The 19,079-nt window shown below is 32.6% G+C and overlaps 1 protein-coding gene across 1 annotated transcript in view; it reads left to right on the top strand.

The window, feature by feature from the left end:
• The window catches only part of LOC135839739 (hemicentin-2-like), a 116,143-nt gene that overhangs the window by 5,211 nt on the left and 91,853 nt on the right, over window positions 1–19,079 (top strand). Inside the window, exon 2 of the mRNA XM_065355911.1 lies at window positions 15,202–15,527. Within this exon, the coding sequence (XP_065211983.1) occupies window positions 15,404–15,527 (124 nt within the window). The 5' untranslated portion in view covers window positions 15,202–15,403. The remainder of the gene's footprint in view (window positions 1–15,201; window positions 15,528–19,079) is intronic.

The following is a 19,079-nucleotide window of genomic DNA, read 5'->3' as shown; positions in this document are numbered from 1 at the left end:
TTTTTCTTTGAATTAGGTTTTTTTCAAATTTTTGAAAATTGAGGGGCCCACCGCAGCCCGAATTTTTCGAAAATGGAAAAAATAAAGAATAGGGAATTATTTTCTCACCTGAGGTCACCACTTTAGGGGGTGGGAGCGAAAAAATCCGAACTCCAAAAATAAGGAACACCCTATTCTATAAGCTATAGAGTATTCGAAACTGTTCAAAAAAATATGTTTTTTTTGTGTATAGAAAATCTGAAGATGAATTTTTACATTAGATTACTATACTTACTTTTAAAATTTTCTACCACGATTATTCATTGCAAACATTTGTTGGAAGTTCTAGTGGAAAAGTACCTAATAGGTATCTAGCCTAAAACTATGCTACCAACTGTCTCAACTGAGGTTATAAATAGCCAATAGGATATCGTAACCTAAATTGGCTGAATCAACATCGAGGAAAGCTCCCCAGCAGAAACAGATTTTTAAAAGTGCGATTCGAGTTTATAGGAGCTAAATTTCATTTTGAATCTTTTTTATGAACATTTTTTCAAAATCATAAAATCCGAAAATTCTCTTGCGAGTTCAGACAGGGAACAGCTTAAAACTGCCACCAAATCGACTTGACGAGTTGAAGAAAAGATCAAACAAAATTACCTATAGCTTTTTAACTCAATTTTTATAAAATTTTAATTTCGTAATTTGAAATAAGTATGTAGTATTTAAAAATTCGACAATACTTATTCAAAAAGTCAAATTCAGAATTTGAACATTTTTTTAATGGTGTATTGTAAGTGCAGTGCTCTTTCGAATTGTCTTGTATGGTTTAAGATTTGTTTTTTATCCATGATTTGAAAGCCTTATTTTAACGTGAATAGTGTCACTAACGGGGGGGGGGAGAGGAGGTGAGTGGCGCAATTTGCCCCCAGATATATTTTTATGACAATGCGTTGATCTTCGAGATCTCAGTTCTTTTATTCACGTTCTTCTGAATTTATTTTAAACCTTTTTTTTACCAACTTCCTCCCTCGTCAACTTTTTTTTTTAAAGTACATACTTTACAGTTTGTCCTATCAAGATATTCTGTGTTAGTGAGTAAGATCAACTACATGTATCAGAATATACTCTGCTTATCTTTCAAATTAAGTAAATCTGCAGCCGTTAAATAAACACACACAATTTCAAATAAATTTTCAAGCATGGAATTCGATAGTGCTTTTAACGCGAATTTTGCCTCGATAATCTTTCACTTTAAATCAAATTTGAAGGATTATCAAACGTTCGCCGAAAAAAAAAGGAGTAATCCTTCAAAGAAAAAAATAATCACGGTTATCGACAAACTTCAAAAACCAAATGCATTTCATTATTGCTGTTTTCTCTTGTATTTTTTACAGAATCACTCAAAGTATACTACTGGTAATTAATTTAATTTTAATGTTTTGCGACCCCTTTAATTTTGGTGTTAGGCAACAAATCATAATGACGAAATTTAGTTCGAGTGGGTTGCAGTCTTATCTGATATGCGTGACGTGTAATAATTATACCTGATTAAAAGTTCGTTTTAAAAAAGTACAATTTTCAGGTATTTATGAGTCGAATCAGGCTATTAAACATGAAAAAAATACAATGTGGAAAAGAATTGAACTGAAATTACCTCGAATTCCTACCTGTGTTTATCTACGTATAGCTATTCGTATATTGCGGTCGATCAATTTGGTGAAAAATAAGTTGGACAATTTGCTGTGTTTTTATAAGGTTTAGAAATCGTATAGGTATACCTAGACGTTTTGAAATTGAAGTGTAACACTAAATTGAGCTAATCGAACGTTATAAAAAGAAGACAAAAATATGGGGAAAAAATGAAAGAATGGAAAGCGAGCGAGAGAGAAAGAGAGAGAGAGAGGAAAAGATAAGACCTTTTCTTATGGCGCGTAATTACATTTTCCGGCGGTGAATTTCGAAAATAATAATAGGACTGGTGGGACCATTAAACGTTGCTGCAGACTGGCGGTCGAAAATGTATTTCGCGTTATTTATGCGTTACCATATTGCGATTTTATTGTAAAAGCCGAGAGTTCCTTTATGTATTTTCTTTTATTCTTTCGCGCGCTATTCATATTTGCAGTTCAAATAGGAGCCAGGCTGAGGTTCGGTTCGTAACACGGCACTAACCTGTACACGTATAAAATATAGTATGTGTATGTATGGCATAGAGCAGATTTCGCTTTTTCAATGAAACACCCTGTGAACAAATTGTTACCGAAAATGATAACGGTAATGTCATTCGTGTCTTTGATTACTTACCACGTGTGCTCCGATATCGCGCGACGATTTTTCTTTCTTTTTTTTTTTCATTCCCAGTGTCTTTTTTGTTCTGTTTGCACCTCATCTACGTACCTATATGCTTGTTTTTGTGATTATCATTATTGAAAATATTTTATTATTATTTCTGTTTTCTTTTTCCAATTATATTTTGCTCTGTTTTTCCACCCTTTAGCTTTTTTTCGCATATAGGTATAGGTAGGTATTTTTTATTCGAAACTTGATTTTTTTTTCAGTCATGTGTTTGTCAAATGTTACATCTTTTTTTTCTTTATCTGTACGGTTAGAGACAATTTCCCTACAATAATAAGCATATTTTCAAAGGATGTTTTAAATTCACTTGAACCGCGTCTAAGTTGATGGTAAACTTGAAACTGTTTTTCTGTATGTTATTACGCGAAAAAGAACGAGAACGAATAAATAAAAATAAAATTAGACGAAGAAAAAAGAAATGAAGCAAAAAAAAAAACGAAGAAAAAATGAGAAAGAAAATTAGATACCTGAAAAGAAAATTTTATTTACCTCGTAAAAGTTATTCGAAAACTTGGAATATTTCGAGGAAAAAAAAATACTTGAAAACTGCTTGCTTTCCTATATTGTGCCCAAGTTTTTCCAACTTTGATTTTGATTGTTTTTCATTGCAAGTTAAAATAACAAAAGTAAAACTAAATACCATACCTTAGACATGAAAAATTTGGTAACGAGTTTTATTTTTTATCAACAATAATCTCTACGCGATATTTTATGTAAAGTAAATAACAAGCTCGGATGGTGATCTCGATTTCAGATAGGTATTATATGTACGAGTAAGAACCCATGTCTTGCGATTTGTATTGTTCCTGGTCGTATGTGAACGTTCGAGAACAAACTATAATAAAAACAATGCGTATTTGTCTTGTAGTAGAATGTTGCTCTTTTTCTTACGAATCACCTGGAAATACGGATACAATGATGTAGGTAATGTATCTCTACCGGGTGTTTCGATCTCCAGCTCTCTGCTTTTCTCGTCTGTTGATACTGCTGCCTATCTAAATTGCACAAATGTAAGTGAGTTGTCGATTTTGTGAATTGAAGTTTCAACATTATTCAATCCAACTGTTTTAGCTAGATTTTAGTTGGAAATTAGGCACTGGTACCTTACCTAAAACTTTCGAATGAGCTTATCTATATCGAAAATCGCACTGAAGGCTCTAGAAAGGCTCAAAATGGTAGACTTTGGATTCGGGGGTCAGTTTTAGTAGTAGATATGGTCATTGTGCCAATTTTAAGAATTTTCCAAGAAACAGAAAACTTTTTGATGCTTAAATTTTTTCCCCCTTAATAAATATTCCGGTAAAAAAACCCATCTTGAAAATACGTCCGTCTAGAAATCAGCTCAAATGTAGATGAACCCTTCAAACTGTAGGTCGAAAAGAAGCCACAACTCGATTTTTAGCTGCCTAGATGAATTTTCGTGCCTTCAGGAGAAATTTTAAAATTCTGATGAAATCGAAAATCACGCTGGCAACTTCAGAATGACCGAAAATCGTGAAATTCGGTTCAGGGACATCGATGTTTAGTTTCAAAACTTATTTTCATAATGATTATTCTACGGAATAAATATTATTTTTTTTAAAAAAAATAGTTCTTAGTCGCCAAAATGGTCAATTTTGATTGCTCGTTTTTTGAAAGTTTGCAGAAAAGAGCTGAAATTTTGGTTATGGTGATTTCAAAGAACGCTGTTTCCAAAAGATGGCGGTATCGTTTAAATCGGATGTGGACTCTTCAAAAGGTCCCATTGTAACAAATGGTGCCGTTTCGCTATAATTTGAGGTGGCTAAGTTTTATTATCAATTAATTCTCCTGCAGGTTCTATCTTGGTCACAACGAATTAATATACCTATTTTAATCAAATTGCAACTTCACATTTTCGAATTCATCAACTTTTTTTTTTACAAAATTAGGAATTGGAGAGACACTAATCAACTGTATTCAAGAAATGAAAGCATATTCGAACTATAAGTGCAGTCGAAAATTCGCTAAACAAGGCGTCACTCTAAACCTACAGATCAATACTTACATGCTACTTCGCTTTTGATATTTTTGGAATTTTGAAAAAGAAAAAAAAACTGAGGCCATCGTATCTTTGGGGAGGATTTAGATTCCATCTTATAAATTGGTTCGTTGAAAAGAGTAAAGAAAAGTATTCGTCGTGATTTTTTTCAAACCATTAAACGGTACCTAGTAACCTAGGTGCTCATCAGTCATCTTTCACAATTTTGTTTACTTTACGGTATTTACGGCGAACTGGTTATGCAAATCTGTTAACAGATTTGTATTTAAAAAGTGGCTTGCGTAAAACTTAGGAATATCTTTTTTGAAGAAAATGATACAGTTTTTTTAAAAATTGATTTACAATTTGAGATGATTCTTCCACCAATAAATTCATTTCAACCCCCTCCTCCTCCTCCTCCTCCTCCCCCTTCCCCCTCGAAAAAATCAGCGAGTTATTCTTTAGCATATTTAGTCAACATTTTTACATTGTTTTTTTTCCTCGACACGTTATTTATACAGGGTGATTCGGATAAGACCTGAAAAATTAAAACCACGTATTCTACTCATGAATAGGGGTAAAAAGTGTGATACACACCATGGACCAAAACCTCTTCATTTCGGAGTTATTGACCGTTAAAAGGGGCAAGCTGTTTTCTTAAAATTGGCCATTTCGGCGTCTCTATTGAAAATTTTTGGAGAGCAGGTGGTGGAAAAAGTGAAGTGAGATCTCAGAAATGTAGAGTATCATTCTTTTCTGTTTTGGTCCATAACTTGGTGTTTTGAAGTCAGAAATGTGTTTTCTTACATGAAAAACAATCAAAACTTGAAGTTAAATTAAATTAGGTATTTCGAATTTTATTAATTAATGCGATAGTACTTCTCATTCGACACTCATTAAACGTTAATTTCTCTTTTTTGGTCCACTGGATGCTGAATAATCAAATTTTTCAATTTTGACAAACTCTCCAATTTTTTATAAACTAATCACTTTGAAGGTTTCCTGTACTCAATTTTCAATTTTAATTACTTTTATTTTAAAAAAAAATGCTATTCATCCTCAATAAAACGTGATTTATCTCAACTAATATGCTCACTTTGGCAACATAGCAAAATTTGTTCCCGTAAATTACGATTTTATTGTTTCCTAAAAACAATAGAAATTGCTGACTGGCAAATGATTGCACTTCAAATCAACCAATTTAAGAGGTAAAAAATTTGAAAACAAAATTGTTGTTACGCTTCCCTAATTTGAATAGACGAAATGTAAATGCGGTGTTGCCATATTTTACACAACTTTAATTGCAAATATCTCATTAATAATGGTTGGTTTTTCAAAATTTTTGCAAAGGAAATTTTTTCTCAATTCGACGAGCAGAATACGTGGTTTTAATTTTTCAGGTCTTATCTGAATCACCCTGTATATTACTCTTACATAAACGAAACTTCACACCCATAGCTCATGGTTAATTGGTAGAGAAAAATTCCACCCGAAAAATGCGATGATGAGAGTACCTATAGGTCACCTAGGTGAGAAAATCATAATTTTTAAAGCTGAAACAGGCAATCAAATATTTTTAAAAAGATCGAATCTCAATGCGTGGGTCTTGTAAAATCACCACATTAATCAGAATTTTTTTCATCTCACTTACCTATAATTTCTCGTGAAAAAAATTGGGGTTTTGAAATGATTTTCTACCACGAAATTTTTTTCAAAAGATACATAATACCTATACTTAGATACCTATCTATAAAAAGAATAAGATGTCACAATCTCATCTTTAATTTTGTAATTTAATCCGACTATATCTTTCTTGAGTATGATGCCAACTAGGTAGATGTATGTGTACAAATGCATTAGTACACAGACATACCACATTATTATGTACTACCATAGTAGCGCATTTAACAGGGAAAAACTTGACAGAAAATTACATCTAGCTGATGAGCACGTTGGTATGGCGTGAACAGAAGAAAAAGGAAAAAGCGATTATTACGGAATGAAGTATCGAAAAAGTTTTTCTATCTGCAAGCTCATTTTATGCTACACTGAATTCGTAAACAAAAAAAATCTCGCTTCATCTTGTTTACCCTCAAAAATCTTTATTTAAAAGAGTAATTTCGCTCAACAATAAACATCATGAATAAAATTTTCGCACCTCATTCATTTGAGTGAATTTATTCTAAAACCAATGTGCATAAATTGAAATTACAAATACACGTATACTATAAAATACAATATAATACACCGATGGTGGAAATGTATTTAATGGAATGTGTACCTACTACCTACTCGTACCTACCAACAAAACGTAATAATTCATAAAAAGGGACTTTTATCATCACAAAAGACATTCACATTCTCCAACCTTTCGCGGGCAAATACTTTCATTTGTTTATTTGGCTAAAATAGTGCCGACGAGAATTGTAACAACGATAAACAGCGAAGAAAATAAATTACCAGAGAAGAAACAACCCAACGTACAGGTAATAAATATATCACGTCAATCAAAATCTCTAAAAAATCATGACCTACAACCGGGGAATATTGAACGCAGCACAGCGTTAAGAATCCGCAGCACCTTATTAAAAAAGGAAAAAGGTATTGCGCGAAGTGAAATAAAATTAAAAAAGCGACCGAAAAGAAAATCTCATCGGATAAATTAATTACCGTTTTTCATTTTTCTTATTTTCTTTTTCCATCGTCTACAGAAAAGTTTTTTTTTGCATTTCCAAATGTTATTCGTTGAATTAATTATAAAATGTATAAAGTTGCGCATAAATTAAGAAATTATAAACCAGCATTTTTTTCTCGTCACTATAAAAAAAAGTCTCCTTTAAAAAATTTGTGTAACAGAAATGCATCATCGGTAACAAAAAGGCATCAGTCAATTAGGAGACGAACTTCTTTCAGTTCTTCTTTAATTGTGGTAATTATTTGGTAAAGTTTGCGAAATAGAGAAATCCACTTCAACTCTATTCAGGTAGATATAACAAATTATTACGCCTGCGGAATTATGAAGTAGATAAGGCAAACTTCTTTCGGACAAAATGTACTTGAAGGTAATTTTTTCCTCTCTTTTACGGAATCATTTCTTCCAACTTCTTTTCTAATGAGTTTTTTTTTTGTTGGGTATTGACAAGGCCAATTACTGCTGCACTCATCAACTAAACGAAATAAAAAAGAGAAACATTTCGTATCGTAATTTACGACTAAATTGCAGAAATTTGATTTATTTTGATGGAGAATATTTTGAGAAAACGAAAATTAGGTAGGTTATAGGTACCCACGTGAGTGTAAAATTAATGATACGTTTCGAAATCCATGCAGGTATTTGTTCGAAATAATTTTTAATTAAAAAATTGTGTATTTGAATTCTTATTTTTGGACACGGAATAACGATCAAATAAATCAACCCATAATTTAAGTCCTTTTAATTTTCGATGTACTCAATTATTTATAGAGAATATTAAGCCAAGCTGATGAGCAATGACCTTTTTTGAAATAAAAGTTCGACCTACATCATTCTTTTTAGTAATTTTCGGTACAATAATAGGAAAGAATTATTAGTTGAAAATACGAAGCTTTCTGAAAATTTACCCCAAAAGGGCTTTTTCGATTTCACAAAATATTGCTGTGAGGAAAATTGTATAAGTTGTTATAACGTAATTATTTTACGTATTCATACAGATGGGTTGAAAATTTAGAATTTTTAGAGGTGGTGTAGAAAGATTCGCGAATAAATATCGACGTAAAAAATATTCTCGTAAATACCATAAATAGTTCGCTAGAATATAAGTACAAATATTTCATGGAATAATATGGGAAATTCAGAAATTTTCTCATAATGAACTGAACGATTATGAAAACTACCGACGAGTTGTTCATATTTCTAGCAATTTATTGGAGGAAAATAAGGCCGTATAATTTTTTTTGTTTTGAAATTTGCGTGTAGAAAACGACGTTATTAATAATTTTATCATAATTTACAGTATAAATTTTTCTGAAAAAAATTATGTAGTTTGTAATCGAGGGATGAACGAAGTAAAGAAAAAATGTTTTAATGATAAATTCGGTCCAATTTTTTACATCTTAAAGAAATTCCTCGAGCTTCCAAGCTTTCTATGTGGAAATTCGGTCAACACGTTTCTCATTCATCCTACTAACATATTTTCAAAATCACTCGAAATACCCACGATAATCGTAATAAAAAAATATATATAATAAAAAGGGTAAGGTACGTACCACGTTTTCATATTATGTGATCTTGAACTTATTCTTCACGAATAAAGAATAAAGGTGAAAAGAAAAATCGAAAAAGATAATAGAAGTATTGGTAGGCGGGTGACACTTTTATTAGCTAGAAGCGTTTTATTTACTTGTGGTTTGTTAACTCAAGTTAAAGAGCAGAAGAAGAGTTCAAGACGAAAGGTTTAAAGGAGAAACGTGAAAAGAAAAAAAAAGAATTTTCTTTCTTTTCTAAAGAAAAACTATTTTTCGCAGATTTATATATTCTGCTGTTAGGGCATTATCGGGCATCATTCCCGGTTAATGCGCTCTTTTTTTCCTTTTGCAAAGGTGCAATTTATCATCTCTAAAACGTAATAATACTCTTCTTTTAACTTTTGACGAGATCTTATCCAAACGAAAAGATGTGGTTTTTTTGGTAATGTACGAAATTGAGTCATATTCTAGGTAATATGTTAGTACTTATAAAATGATTTGAAAAACCAAGACTGATATTTAAAAAAAAAAAGAAAAAAAAGAATTATAATTAGTAGGGTTTTTTGTAGGTGGGTAGATAGACCACCTACCTACATCTTTATACCGAATTCAAAAGTACTATTTTTATTTTAGGTACCTTTTACACCAAAATTTTAGTTCAAGTACATATTTAAACAAATAGGCATGTTTAATGGTTGGCGAATTTTCGTTGTATTTTAGAATATGGGTACCTACTCGTATTTTAAAAGTTTTTCGGTTAAATTTTTAGTTTATATTTTCTCTCAAATTAATTAGCTATAGGTAGATACAGTATTACATGAATTTTTGAAAGGAACTCTGACCCAACCTAAATCCACGAAGCTGATGTAGGCGTATATGCGCCTACCGCAAACGATATGAGTTTTTGTTGCTGGTTTATTCACCTGAACACTCATTTATTGGCTCGCTTGTAGTTTGGTTTATATCTATTCATTTTACTTGTATAATCTGTTAAAAGGATAAATCATGTAGAATTTGTGTTAACACCTACGAATTTTTGTTAGGTAGTAAAAAATTGATGCAGAAAAGGATTCGTGTTCGGTGTTTTCTTGAAATTCATTCACTGAAGCCTACGTTCAGCTTGTTCGATTTTGAAAGTATACAATTCTGTGAAAGATTTTTTTCATACAGATAGTCCATTTTAAAAAATTGCGTTGAAATTAATATCCGGATATGTACTTATTTCTTTGAAATTTTTAAAACCTCCCTGCGGCAGATATTTTTTCAGTAAGCTATTACATAATAAAAAGATATAAATAAACTCCCACTTTCCAGAATACCGAGAATTTTAAATCGAAATTGTTTTCCTAGGGTGAAAAAATTCTTCAAGAAGTTTTTGCGTTGGGCATCGAATTTTTTTTCTCGTATGGTATATTTTATGCTTGGTAAATGATGGTGAAATAAATTTCCGAAAAATTAACGAAAAATAGGAAATGAGTTTTGCGTTAAAGTTTTTAAATTATAATTTACTTAGGTTACTCAAAGAATCGAAATGAAAGCCGCGTTAAAACGTTAAAAGCCCCAGAAAACGGGTTAAATAAACGGAAGGTCAAGTATAACGCATAAATCAAAAGTTACGCGAAATAAGTATTCAGTTAAAATGAAAAACATTCTCGGTGTCGAGTAACGGTGTTTCCAAAGTTTAGAAAATTTCACTGAAGTAGTTATGACCGTTTGCTATGCCATGGCTGTTATACCAGTATGCTATGTGTATAAGTATACGTATTACGTAATATAAAACTCAAGTACCTACGGGGCGTTTCTTATTTATCCGCAACGCGACTAAAAATTATCTTACAATTTTATATTCAAAAAAGCGGAAAATTAGCGACGAAAAAGAGTATTTAATGTTCGCGTTTTTCTTACATACTGCTTTCCTTTCGTAGACGTCGGAATTTTTAGACTTAGCTAGGTGTATTGTATAAGGATGATGATGTTTTTATGCAAATGTAATTAGAAAACAAGACTATAGGTACTTACCTCTATGATGATCAGAATTACATGAACTTCCGAAACTGCCGAAAGGAAATTCATATACCTACTTAATCGGCGATTTATCGATACCTACCAGGAGTGGGCAGAACCATTAATTTATAAAAATTTATTTGAATCCTGAATCACATTCAATTTCGGCGATTCAAATAGTTTCGAATTGAAACACGTATTCATCTTTGAAAATGTCTTATAATTCTTTAAAAAATTGATAGAAATACAGTAAAAGCTCGTTATAACGCTGATTTCCTGAGGTCCCTAGACAACCCCATTTAAACCAATGTAAAATTAATCGCGATATAACGCTCACAAGCGATTATAAATCGCGTTTTAACGCTCTAAAATTCAGGAAAAATCACATTTTTAAAAATAATTTTCACAATAAAAAAGCAATTTTTTGCGACAAAACTGCTTTCTTTCATGTAAAAAATTCTGAAATTTTGGCTGCAACAACAGTTTTTTTTGCAATTTTTGATTTTTAAAAAAATTTTAAAAAAACTTTTATGGCAAAATTTTGCCAAAAATCTGTTTTTCAACTTTTAACAGTTTCATTCAGTTCATACAAATTCTAGATTTTTCGTCATAATCTTGAGAAGAAAACTGAGAAGTAAAATTTTTCAAAATTTTGGTAAGCAAGTGATTACTTTTTGAAAAATTTGGAACAAAACAGCAAGGCTTTATGAAAATGTTGACCACAGAAAACAGTTTTGTAAAACTAACATATTTATATTAATATACTTAGCAGACCTCAAAGTCAAAGTAAAATTTCCGATTTTTTTATTCTCAACTGGAACAGTTGTTCAAATTCAAAATAAAGTTCACGTTTTCACTTCTGATATTATGCTCTTTTTGCTTTAAAATGAGAATTTGTGGTTTTACACTCATCAGCATTGAAACGAGACTTTTGCTTATAACGCGTTTCGTATTATAACACTCTTTTTTTTGGTCCCTTGAAGCGCGTTAAAACGAGCTTTTACTGTACATGATTTGAGTTAAGGTAGGTACATAGGTAGATATAACCTGAGTTTAGCTGACCAGTGTATGATCAGCAGTCAGTAGTTGACTACTCTGCACAAAAAGTGAAAAACAAATAAGTTGGTGAACTTTGTAAGAACATGATCTAGAATAAATCTGTCAACATTTTGTAACAGCGTGATCAACTACTGGCTGCTGATCATACACTGGTCAGGGATGCGTTCACTTTGCATGTAAAAATTGGGTGTACTCGATTTCGTTAGGTATAAACAAAGCATTAGCCAATCAGATTTTTTCGTTCTTTGACAGATTTGGATCCATAAACAAAACATTAATTTTGCCTCATGGAAACAAAAATATTGTTGGTTACGCACCCCAGGTTACCTTACAAAGGAACTTGAATTATCCATATTTTTGAATCACAAATCACATCACCCAATTTCGACCATTTTATTTATTTTAAAACAATTGTGCCCTTGAGAGGGCACAGGTTGTTGGCGCTACAGGTATGTAGTCTCTAGGTAGTAGCTCGGATCATCAAGAGGAGCCAGTCCACGAGGACAGATGAAAAGGTGAAGACAACACCAGGGGTATTCTGCATGTCCACATTGTGTGGGGTGGTAACATGTTGCTGTTCGATGGACTCAGAAATTCGGAATTGATAAACATGGCCAAAGCAGAATTCTTCAGTTGATGGAACGACGTGATGGAGAGGAGTGGCAAGCCGAAGCACAAACCTCTACATAAATACGGATTACAAACAATAATGCATAAGAGCTGCAGAACACCAACAACTCACTCATTCAATCCCCAGGGAAGCACAAGAGCCTCAGAGTGAAAAGGCAAATACCAGTGCCTAAAAACTGACAAATTCGGCTAAGGGAGTAAACCGCAACAGAAAATCACGATGGAAGGCGATGGGAAACCACCACCATTACATTTCCCAAGAATTATATGATATGTATTCAAGGAAGAACGATGACTATGACGAGAGGGAGGAAACGATCAGAGCTGTTAACAACAAACTCACTGGCCAACTCTCCCAGTAAGACCCTGAAAGAAACTATCAGATACGCTAGAAACTGGCTAATATAGATGGAAGTACAGATGCTATCTCATGTAAAGGAGCACGACCATGACGATGACAACTGTAGGCAGTACACCGATTTTGCCCAGAAATTTCATGAAGTCATGTCACCCCCAATAATTGAAAAATCATCAATATCCATCTTATAGAGTATAAGAGGGGGAGGGGGTCCACATATTTTATTGTTTTTATTGAAATTTATTGTTCTTTGAATAGTACGAGTTCGTATAGTAAATCTGTTAATATCACCAGGAAAAAATCTAATTTCTTTTTTGAAAATTTACCAAAGTGGAAAACTTGAAGATTTCTTCGGGTTCCATTTGAAAATTTGAGAAAAAAAATACTTCTTTTTGTAGACAATGTTAGCATCTATCGAATAGACTATCAACTCATTTTTAGAATAAATTCCTTTTAATGCCCTGAAGACTTCCTAGTGCTCTTTCCTCTCCTAAATTTCAACAAACATAAAAAGTCGTGTGACTGTGATACGTACGTATTTTAGTATACGTATGATACCTACATGGTTTGAGCAGTGCTGAGCTCAAATTTAAATTCAATTCTTAGATTCGTTCCTGCTATATATGCTCATAGCTGAACAACCCCTGCAATTGAAAAATAACAATAACAACAAAAATTACTTGAAGAATATGTAAATATTTATTTATACTGTGTGTATGGTAGTTCAATTGTAATTGCTACGGTGATTTTGAGATTTTCATAGTTTTTATCGGAATTTACTACCTATTTTCTAAAACTCACGAATGAGGGAAAAAGTGAGCACTTTATTCGTTTAAAAAATTACCAATGCCAAGAAGTCAAATTCTGCAGGAGGCTATAATAAAACTTGGTGGCGGAAATGTGATTTTGTAACTGTAAGTTGTTCGTCAAATCAGGCCTGAAAAAATATCAGATTTCCCAACGTAGGTACCTAATACCTACCTATGTAATGAAAAGAGTCACAATAACACTCATAAGATAAAGAACAAATACCTATGTACTTACCTATACCATAAGTGAACATTAGAATAGAACTTGATATTCAGTTTGATGAAGTCATGAAACATTTTAAAACGTCCTTTGAAAACTTTTTTTTTCATTTTATGATATTTTGAACTTAACCATTATAGGTATTTTTGAGTAGAAAAATGCCTGAAATTTTTTTAGCTCCATTTCGTAAAATATAGTTGATAAAGTTGTTAAGATACAGTTTCTCGTTTTTGTTTTTGTTTTGTTTTTTGAAATGATAACATTTTCGTACTCTCTTACCTAATATGTAGGTATTAATTTTGATGTGAAAAAGCCAAAAAAATTCAATGTAAGTATGCCAAAATTTCAATGAACAACTCTAGATGAAAAAATTTGGAAAAAGCTCTTTTTCATATCTTATGAATTGAAATAAAATCTTGAAAATACATATATTATGCCACATCAGATAAAATCATTTCATTAAAACAGTATAAATATGTCATAATACAATACGTATCTACGTAAGTCAGCGCGTGTCAGCTCCACATAGAAATATTCTCACCTCTACTTCAGAAATTCTACACCTCCAGGCATATATAGGTATACGCTTTCATTTTTTGAACCAACGTTCACAAAATGAAAGGGCAATTGCGCCAAGAAAAAGCAGAAAGCGCTAGAAAAACCGCAGTGATGTGAGTATACAGAGTAAATGAACCAAAACACCGCCGATATCGTGTTACAAAAGTGTTTTTTGCTGCTTACCTATGTTTGAGCTCGAATGTAGCAGGCAGGTTTTGAGTAAATTACTGCGATATACACGTACCTACCCCTATCTTCCAAAATTATCGGATGATTTTCATTTTGTTTGCGTTTACTAAATCGGAGTGGAAAAGTGAATCAGATTATTTAATTATGCAGTTTTACTTTTATGGTATTTTTTTTTGCTTTGTTTTGTTGTCGTTTTTTTGTATGTATGTTCTCTTGTTATTGTACCCTCTTGTGTTATTATTATCATCGATATACCCATATGAATGATTGTTTTACCAACATAATGAAAAATGATACTGCGAAGAAAGCAACTCGATACGATTCTTTTCGACGAAAGGATTAAAGAATAAAGGAAATACTATATGCATACAAATGGAAGAAGAAAAAAATGCGCAGCATCACTTTTTATACATTCGTATGCACAGAATGTATAACGAGGAGGGAAAAGAATAGCAACTTTAGGAATTTTATAGTATCGAATATTGTATAATTCATGCGTGATTCGACACGAAAAAGTGAATATTTAAAGCATTTTTAATTGCATCTTTGTATTTGGTTTGAATTTCGCAGGGGAATCTCAGTAAATAGTGAAAAATATCGGCGCGCGTTTATAACCTTCCATTATTAGTTAAATCCCTATCCGCCCATTTAAATTTCGGTACTTTATTAAAACCGACGGTTTTTTATTTAATAATTTAGGAGTTGCGAAGCTTTAAAAGTACTCAGTAATATTTAGAATGGAATTTATTAAATAATTAAAAACATTGCGCGTTTGGTTCGTTTTATATTCTAATTAAATTCGTTGAATTTTCAGCCTACAAGAAAAATTCCAATGAAGTGTTACCATTTTCATCTGTTTCGTCGCGTATGAAGCTCAAATCAATTGTAATTCGTTGATGAATTATTTACTGGCGTCGCTGTCTCTGTCGCTGTCGCTGTCGGTCGTTTACATGTGTCGCGAGTTGACGTGAATCTGTCGCGTTTGTGTGCGACTCGAGTGCCGCCGAAATCGCGCGATGGCGAATTTCTGCGTTGCAGCAAACACCATCGTTGCCATCTGCGTGTTTACTGTCATTTCACGCGGTCATTCCGAGTCGAGTCAGCAGGCTGACTGGGGCGATGAGGATGATGAAGATCCAGGTGAGTCTTCAAATACTTGAACGTTTCCTTTATCTTCCTTTTTTTTTTCAACTTTATACAATATGTGTGTAACAATATTGCAGCTTAGAAGCTTCAGCTGGTAAAAATTAAATTCTTGGTTTTGAAATCTTGAAAATTGATTTAAAATAAATTTAAAACAATGGCTGTTTAATCTGAATTTCCAAATCAAAGATGAAAGTTTGATTGAAGTGTAGAATTTTTGCACGATTACTTTCCTTTTTTCCCTGCATATCATATCTTATAAGCATTTTAGAAAGATGAAATGTTAAAGGAAAATTCAAAAAATTGCATGCAGTTGTTGGAAAAAAAGTTTGCTTCAAAGCTCTTAAAATTTGAGTAAGTCAAAAAAACAATTGAAAATTCCGTCTGGAAATTATCTCTGTGGTTTAAATGTACTTATTCTACATGCAGATGAAAGAAGCACATATTGATTATAACTACCTGATTTAATAAGTACTGTAGGTCGTTTAATAGTGTAAGATGAAATTGTCGCCAAAAAATCCCATCGAAGCCTTTCGAACAAATACATTAGGCGTTCTTGCTGTATAAGAACGTGATTTCCACTGCCCCTTAAGTCATATCAAGTAGTCATAACAATGCGTTTTCGACGTTAATAAAATTGCATACCCAGTTCGCCGTAAATACTTGTAGAAGAGTGCGTTAATTACCTACCTACAAGACTACAAATATCTTTTGCCGTTTTTCGGAATTTTATTTCTTATCAATTATTATTGTTTTAACTTACTATACTTAAATTGCTATTTCATAAAAGTTTAACATTACCTAAATCAAGTGAGGTGTCTTGAGGGCAAAATGGAAGGTAGGGATCGACAGTGTCTTCAACTTTTTAAAATACTTGATTAGACATCGAAGAAAACTTGGATGAATCTCAAGTTGACATGATCAAAACAACTACAGCTTGTATATAAAGAGTAATGTAATGGAACGCATTTGTTGAAATTTCATATTCGTAACAAATTATTTCAATCTCTCTCCCTCTCTTACTACCTGTATCGGATTCATTACATATAGTGCTTATTTTTTTTTAATGTAAAAAAAAACTTTTCAACTTTTCAAGTTGGAAAAATAGGATTAAATTCAAATTACATATTGAAAATAGGAAGCAGAAAGAATCGTATACCTACGAAGAAAAATACTCATGAATATCTATGGATTATTTTTCGGAGTTAATCGATGAAAAGTATAACTTTGATTTGATAGGTCCAAATTTATTACATAGACCTACTCAAATGGAATTGGAGGAATATTTTGAAATACGAGTGGTGCCAATTCTTTAGTCATCATTTCCACTTTCAAAAACTCTAAAAAATTTGAAAAGTTTTCAACTGTTTTTCTCGAATTTTTGAAATTGGGAATGGCCAAAAAATTGCCCCCGCTGAATTCCAAAATATTCCTCCAGCTCCAGAAATGATGTCTTTACTATGTTTTGGTATAATTAATGCAAAATATTTGGGAGGAACATATTTTTAAAATACGAATTCACCCGAAAATAAGCTATTTTCAAATTTTCAACTGCTCAGTGGAGTTTGGATTTTGATGGCCATGCCCTAAGTTGACGCAAGATCTCAAATATACTATCTCATCTTGGAACTAGACCATTTCTTCCAAAAACATATTGGATAGGGACTGGAGCAAAAAACACGATTTTATCGAAAATGCCTCTTCTTTGGGGACCCATATCCGGAACTATAGTTGAGATCTCCACTCTATTTGGTCAAAATCCTCCGACATTTTTTTTCGTGATCCACTCATGAGTATGCTAAGCATAAGCACGAACAAAATTTTAGCTTTCAGTCGCAAAATTTTGCGCGTGATGGAATAGCACAAAGCGAACGTTGTAAAAACCCTGAATTTCAAAATTTACGCACCTCAATTAAGTTCGTTACTTTATGTGATTTGTAAGTACACATACACAAATGCAAAAATAATAACGAAGGAGTCGAAATATAAATTACCATCACCCAGCTTGATTATTTTATTCCTTGAAATCAGAAATTTTAAGGGTGGGATTTATCGGCACGACAATTTAGGGTGTTTCAACGACGAAAATAGGTGGTTTTCACGACGAAGTAATATAATGCCCGGCCATATAAAAATTGAACGACAAAAAAAAGTTGAACGACGAAATAATTTTATTCAGCGACCATATCAGAATTGAACGACAATATAAAAAAGTCAACGACGGAAAATAAAAAGTAGCCCGACGACAGTCAACGACAGATTTAAAAAAAGTACACGACAGATTTAAAAAAATACACAATATTTTTGTACGTTAATTTCATGTCGGTCTCGAGTCTTTGGTATCACAAGTACAATCCGAGTACTTATTTAAATTCAGTCTAAAAATCCCTGAATTCGGAAAATTGTTATAATTGAAAAAAATGAGGTATATGAAGCTCCCTCCTCTAAAAAAGGAGTCACACGGGGTCAAAATTATTCTTCGGGGCTCGCTTCCCTTACTCATAGGATCTAAGAACTAAGAAGTCAATGTGACGACCAAACGTCCTCTCTTTCTCTTGCTCATTAGTCTGTCTCTAGTCCTTCGGATCCCAAAAGTTCAATTTGTGTATACTTATTTACCTCGACTTTTCTGTCAAAAAAATTATTGAATTCGGAAAACTTTGTTAAATAAAAAAAGCTTGGGCCACATGAACCCCCCTCCTTACACCTCATATTTTTTGGGGGCTATGAATTAATCTAGCTGCTGGGAGGTATCTCACCTTCCCTCTTTCCTTCTGTAAGTCCGTCTTGGGTGTTTCTTGTCTCATTTGTCTTGTAAAATTCGCAGGTTAATCTACATATTTATACTATTGTCGGGAATTCTTTTTTTTCGGCGTGCAAAGTGAATATCTCTGTCGTTACCCTCATTGTCGTTCAGAAACCTATTAAATTCGTCGTTCAAATCACTTATGCTGTCGTGCATTTATGGCTGTCGTGCAAACACCCTATTTCGTCGTTGAACTTTATGCTGTCGTTCATCAATATATTTTTCTGTCGTGCCATTATATATTTCCCAAATTTTAATTTTAAACAATTCAACTACAAAATAGTTTTGAAAAAATTTAAATCAAGAACATCAAGTCTAGGATAAATCGGTTTTTATTATGTACCTATTATTATTATTAGGTAGGTACACGTCTATTTTGAAAGCGCAAATCTTAAAACTGACGCATATATGTGGAGAATGTTTTGCTTTGGTTATAAATTACCTACTTGTAGGTACCTATAAGTATATTTTGAAGTATGGAAAATAAAAGCAGTCAACAGCTAGGTGTCATTTTCCCGAAACATGTATTCATTATACCTATTCCAGTCGTCATAAAGTTTCGAAAAGCCTCATAAGTCCATAAACTACAACACGAGTAAAGGTTATCTTTCTCACCTGAAACTTTGAAAATATAAAGTACTGTAGGTGATCGATCTGACACGCTGATAGACACTATGTATCAAATTCAGACTACCTTTACCGAAAAAAAAAATACACACACACACAAGGTAGGTCTAGAGGTA

Source organism: Planococcus citri, chromosome 3 (genome assembly GCF_950023065.1).
Source record: "Planococcus citri chromosome 3, ihPlaCitr1.1, whole genome shotgun sequence".
NCBI classification, from domain to species: domain Eukaryota; kingdom Metazoa; phylum Arthropoda; class Insecta; order Hemiptera; family Pseudococcidae; genus Planococcus; species Planococcus citri.
This window is presented reverse-complemented; position numbering and strand designations above follow the sequence as displayed.